Source organism: Hippoglossus hippoglossus, chromosome 13 (assembly GCF_009819705.1).
Source record: "Hippoglossus hippoglossus isolate fHipHip1 chromosome 13, fHipHip1.pri, whole genome shotgun sequence".
Taxonomy (NCBI): Eukaryota; Metazoa; Chordata; class Actinopteri; order Pleuronectiformes; family Pleuronectidae; genus Hippoglossus; species Hippoglossus hippoglossus.
The window spans coordinates 582,501-587,500 of NC_047163.1; the positions used below are offsets into that span (position 1 = coordinate 582,501).

Here is a 5,000-nt window from a genome sequence, read left to right on the forward strand (position 1 = left end):
ATAAAAAACTTTATATAGAGAGTATTTTACATAGTGATGTCCTGTGACCTCACTGATATAATGATTTTAAACTGCTGCGACTCACAGACAGGAGAGAGTGTGTGTGTGTGTGTGTGTGTGTGTGTGTGTGTGTGTGTGTGTGTGTGGCAGCTGTTGTTGTAAGATTAGCAGCTCCGTCCATTCATCAGAGCTTTGTTAAGAAAACCTTTTAGGAATTAGAGCTTAATGAGAGAAGATAATTGACAGTTTACGAACACACAAACAGACACACAAACACACACCCACACACACACACACCTACACACACACACACACACCCCCCCCCCCCCACACACACAACCCCCCCCCCCCACAGACACACACACACACAAAGAGTTAAAATATCTTAAATTTATCATTTACTGAGACTGAAAGTTCTTATGAACAAACACTGGAAAGAGACTGAACGTGATGAAACAAATTGTCTGTCTGTTGTTTGTCTGTCTGTTGTCTGTCTGTCTGTTGTCTGTCTGTCTGTCTGTTGTCTGTTGTCTGTTGTCTGTCTGTTGTCTGTTGTCTGTCTGTTGTCTGTTGTCTGTCTGTTGTCTGTCTGTCTGTCTGTTGTCTGTTGTCTGTTGTCTGTTGTCTGTTGTCTGTCTGTTGTCTGTCTGTTGTCTGTCTGTTGTCTGTTGTCTGTCTGTTGTCTGTTGTCTGTTGTCTGTCTGTTGTCTGTCTGTTGTCTGTTGTCTGTCTGTTGTCTGTCTGTTGTCTGTCTGTTGTCTGTTGTCTGTCTGTTATTTGATTTTCTTTCACCTAATGAAAACGTTTCAGTGATTTTCAGCCGACGCAGGTAGAACCTGTGAACGGTCCTTGTTTGTGTTCAGAAACAAACAAGGAGCGTTAACTCTCAGAGTGTGTGATCCAGGTCCTTGTCACATTGTGGGGACCTCACTCTGTTTCAGGTGGAGCTCAGAGTCTGATCGTCACCTGTCGTCTCTCAGATGAACCTCAGACAGTAGATCCTACAGCAGCAGCTCAGTGTCCTGATGAAGAGTTCATTTCTCCTGCTCCTCTTCACCCCCCCCCCCCAGCAGCAGACACAGCCAGAGTTTCTCTCAAACTGATTTTATTCAAACCAACCATTAAAAATAGTTTCATCAAGTTTTACATTCAGAAAGAATCAGCTCAGAAGATTCTAAACATTTCATCCAAACTAATCGGATCAGTTTCTGTACAGAGTCTGATGAAGGTGAGGCCGGAGCTCTCAGCAGGAAGTGAAGGTCTTCCAGAAGAAGTTCTTGCAGCCTGCTTTCCTCTCTCGGGGGGCGAGCAGAGGCCCGGTGGCGCCGGCGGCTCGTTCCAGATCCATATGGATGTCCTCAGGTTCTCCATCAGCCAGAGGGAAGTTGTCCTCCTCCAGAGCCTCGTTCTCCACCTGCAGGAGGTCGGACAGGAGCAGCTCGGCCAGCGAGGAGCGAGACAATTCCTGAAAACACCAGCAGCACAACGACCGTAAAAAAAAACATTTAAAAAAACAATTTCAATGTCCCCAACAGATAAATAGGATAAAATAATAACTAAAATCTTTATTAACAAACGTTGTCATCATGACTTTTTTCTGTTTTTTAATCAACCTGAAAAATAAAAGTCTGATCATAGAAACATGAAGAATTAAATCAGCGTCTTCTCAGTTTCCTGCCATTGGTCGTCACCTGTGATTGGTTAATAACTGGAGAAATATTCTGTGATGCTCCACTGAGCTTCTCCATGTTACAACAGTTACAGATTAATGTAAGGATGCCGGTTCCTGAGCGTTGCTTCTGGACATGGACGTCTCCATGGTCACGAGGCAACTGATTTCCGGTTAAAACAAAAGGTGTCATGGTTTAAAGAAACTTACTTTGTTGCTAGGAGACGGACAGTGATGATCAGTGTCGCTCGTAATTAAACATAATTTTAGAATCATAGAAACAAAGTGTTTCTCTTTTTACTTTACTCTCTTTGATCTGATTGTATAAAGTCACACATCTTATTTTACATATGACACATTCATTTCTGATGTCACCACTAGAGGGCGCAGGAAACCATTAGAATAAACAGGCTACATCCACGGTTTAGTTTAAAAATACATCTGATAACCACACGTCTCAGTGAGTCTCAACAGAAATCAATCAATCAATCAATCAATCAATCAATCAATCAATCAATCAATCTACTGACTCATCAATCCCAACGATCATCTAATAATGGAATAATATGAACTTAGAATTCGATTTTTTCAGTTAAAATTTATGTTCAGGTTCAGTCGTTACAGCATTAAATTAAATTAAATTAAATTAAATTATCTGCAGCTCAAACTTAAAAATGTTCTAACATGAAAATCAGCTGTTTTATAATTTATCAAAGAGGGCTTTTATTTTGAAGGAATAGTTTTACTAGTTTGAAGGAATGTGTGTGTCTCTGTGTGTCTGTGTGTGTCTCTGTGTGTGTGTCTGTGTGTGTGTCTCTGTGTGTCTGTGTGTCTGTGTCTGTGTGTGTGTCTCTGTGTCTGTGTGTGTGTCTCTGTGTGTGTCTGTGTGTGTGTGTGTGTGTGTGTGTCTCTGTGTGTGTGTGTGTGTGTGTGTCTGTGTGTGTGTGTGTGTGTCTCTGTGTGTGTGTGTCTGTGTGTCTATGTGTGTGTGTGTGTGTGTGTGTCTGTGTGTGTGTCTCTGTGTGTGTCTGTGTGTGTCTCTGTGTGTGTGTCTGTGTGTGTCTGTGTGTGTCTGTGTGTGTGTCTGTGTGTGTCTATGTGTCTATGTGTGTGTGTGTGTGTGTGTCTGTGTGTGTCTGTGTGTGTGTGTGTTACCTGTTTGTTGGAGAGCAGCGGGCTCCTGTGCAGCAACAGGCGGAGTTTGGAGTCTCTCTGAGCGGCGTAGCAGCAGCTGATGGAGGCGGTGAGAGAGAGGAGGAGGAGGAGGCAGCGCGAGGAGGACACCATCTTCATCACCCGTCTGTCTGTGTCTGTCTCTCACTTTGTAACTGTCTGTACCTGTCTGTCTCTGTGTCTGTCTCAGTCTGCGGGTCTGTGGATGTTCTGCCTCTGTCCCGTCAGAGCGGCTCTTATAGAGCCGGCTGACGTCACAGCTCAGTGTGTTGGAGGGTGACTGATGATGATGATGATGATGATGATGATGATGATGATGATCTTTAGTGAAATGAACCATTTTCAACACTTAGTTTTTCCTTCCTGTGGTTCAGCTCAGTTTCTCGTGGGCCCCAGTGGACACACGTCATTAACTCTGGTTTGGATCAGTTATTGATCAGTTTGGGATTTTTCTTTTAGAGAAGACGATGATGTCTCTTTGTCTCTTTGTCTCTTTGTCTCTTTGTCTCTTTGTTTCTTTTTCTCTTTGTTTCTTTTTCTCTTTGTCTTTTTGTTGTAGCTTCCGTCAAACACTTTTCTCACGTTACTCCACAAACAATATTCTTGTCCAACACTCTAACACGTCGCCCACTGCGTCTGACTTAAATATGAATTGTGGATATGAACTCGTTGCTGCCTCCTGCAGGGCACCGACAGCTGTCTCACATTAACCGACGGGTCTCCACCTCTGACATGGTGCTTTGTGATTGGCTGACTGTTTTACCTGAGGGGCAAAAGTGACGCATCACAGACGAGACGGACGAGTCAGGAGCTGTCGTCTCCTATGAGTGATCAGGTGTCTCAGGTGAATCATGTGTGGAGCTCAGAGACGTCTTTTATAAATCAGCCAATCAGAACGAAGGTTACCATGAGAACCATGTGACTTTCAGAGAAACAAAAAACATCCTGGATATTTATTTATATTATTTTAATATATTTATAAAAATCCAACAGACTGTTAGCAGATGAAGAATAAAGTCCCAAAGTGTGTCCTTGTCACGTGTCCACGTCTTTCAGGTGTAATGTTTGTGCTGAAGGACGGAGCTGGACGTGTGAATTTAAAAATCAATCAATCAATCACGTTCACTTTGTCTCACAGATGTTCACAAGGAGCAACTTCCTCTGTTCTTCACTCAACTAGAGTCAAACTTCATGATCAGTGAATGAAGCTCAGTCCCATGTGAGGATCCTCTCCCAGGACACAAGTCCAACAGGTGCTGATGGACCTGAACACATCAACACAACAACACATCAACACAACAACACAACAACACATCAACACAACAACACATCAACACAACAACAGGATTCACTACATGAGAAGAACCAGTTTGTAACTTCATGTTTAAAGTGTTTCTACAGAATGTGTGATGGAGATGAAGGAGCAGAGGAACTGAGTGTGTGTGTGTGTGTGTGTGTGTGTCTGTGTGTGTGTGTCTGTGTGTGTGTCTGTGTGTGTGTGTGTGTGTGTGTGTCTGTGTGTGTGTGTGTGTGTGTGTGTGTGTGTGTGTGTGTGTGTGTGCGTGTGTGTGTGTGTTAAAGTGTGTGTTTGTTTGCGTGTGTGTGTGTGTGTGTTAAAGTGTGTGTGTGTGTGTGTGTGTGTTTGTTTGTGTTTGTGTATGTATCTGTGTCTGCCTGTGTGAGTGTGTGAGTGTGTTTGTGTGTGTGTGTGTGTGTGTGTGTATTTGAGTGTGTAATGTAATCAACATCAGTTTGAAAGTCTGGATTCTAAATCCCGTTAGCGTAGCTTCACGCTGTCTGATTCTCAATCGTCTCCACGGAAACGCAGTGAGATTTGTCTCAGTGAGATTTGTCTCAGTGAGATTTGTCTCAGTGAGATTTGTCTCAGTCTGAGTGTCTCCACATGCTGAAGCCGATATTTTGACACGTGTCCACTTCGACAGGAAACACGTCAGTAAAGCCGCTCAGCAACTTTGTCGTCACTGACATATTCAACACGTAAACATGTGTGAAAAGCTCCGTTACAGGGTTCAAAGGTCATGCTAGGAGTGGGGGGGGGGCGATGGGGTCAGCGGGAGGCTCTGCGTCATGCTAACAACACGCCAAGGAGCCGACCAATAAAACACCTCGCTGTGGGACGACCAATCAAACGCACGGC

The 5,000-nt window shown here is 43.7% G+C and overlaps 3 protein-coding genes across 6 annotated transcripts in view; all 3 read right to left on the reverse strand.

Annotated features, from left to right (window-relative positions):
- ano7 (anoctamin 7) overlaps window positions 1–2,609 on the reverse strand; it is a 48,285-nt gene extending 45,676 nt beyond the window's left edge. Inside the window, exon 1 of the mRNA XM_034603572.1 lies at window positions 2,580–2,609. The gene's annotated coding sequence lies outside the window, so the exon portion shown is untranslated. The remainder of the gene's footprint in view (window positions 1–2,579) is intronic.
- Window positions 1–5,000, reverse strand: part of col4a3 (collagen, type IV, alpha 3) — a 44,815-nt gene that overhangs the window by 2,081 nt on the left and 37,734 nt on the right. Inside the window, exon 53 of one of the 4 annotated variants that reach the window (XM_034603562.1) lies at window positions 462–511. The exons of 2 other annotated variants lie outside the window; for them this stretch is intronic. The gene's annotated coding sequence lies outside the window, so the exon portion shown is untranslated. Of the gene's footprint in view, window positions 1–461; window positions 512–5,000 lie in introns of those variants that run through there. One more of the 4 variants, XM_034603561.1, reaches the window with a different exon arrangement.
- Window positions 1,089–3,038, reverse strand: sst1.1 (somatostatin 1, tandem duplicate 1). The gene is made up of 2 exons (XM_034603678.1): window positions 2,825–3,038; window positions 1,089–1,465 (listed from the first exon to the last, which is right to left on the reverse strand). Exons 1-2 carry the CDS (start codon window positions 2,960–2,962, stop codon window positions 1,244–1,246), a joined length of 360 nt encoding a protein of 119 aa, XP_034459569.1. The 5' UTR covers window positions 2,963–3,038; the 3' UTR covers window positions 1,089–1,243.

What these genes read in the sequence shown, in the direction of transcription:
- sst1.1 (XM_034603678.1), bottom strand. Translation starts at nt 2,962, where the DNA reads ATGAAGATGGTGTCCTCCTCGCGCTGCCTCCTCCTCCTCCTCTCTCTC. An exon ending in CGCTGCTCTCCAACAAACAG is followed by an intron (nt 1,466 to 2,824) that starts GTAACACACACA and finishes TGGTGTTTTCAG; the next exon opens with GAATTGTCTCGCTCCTCGCT.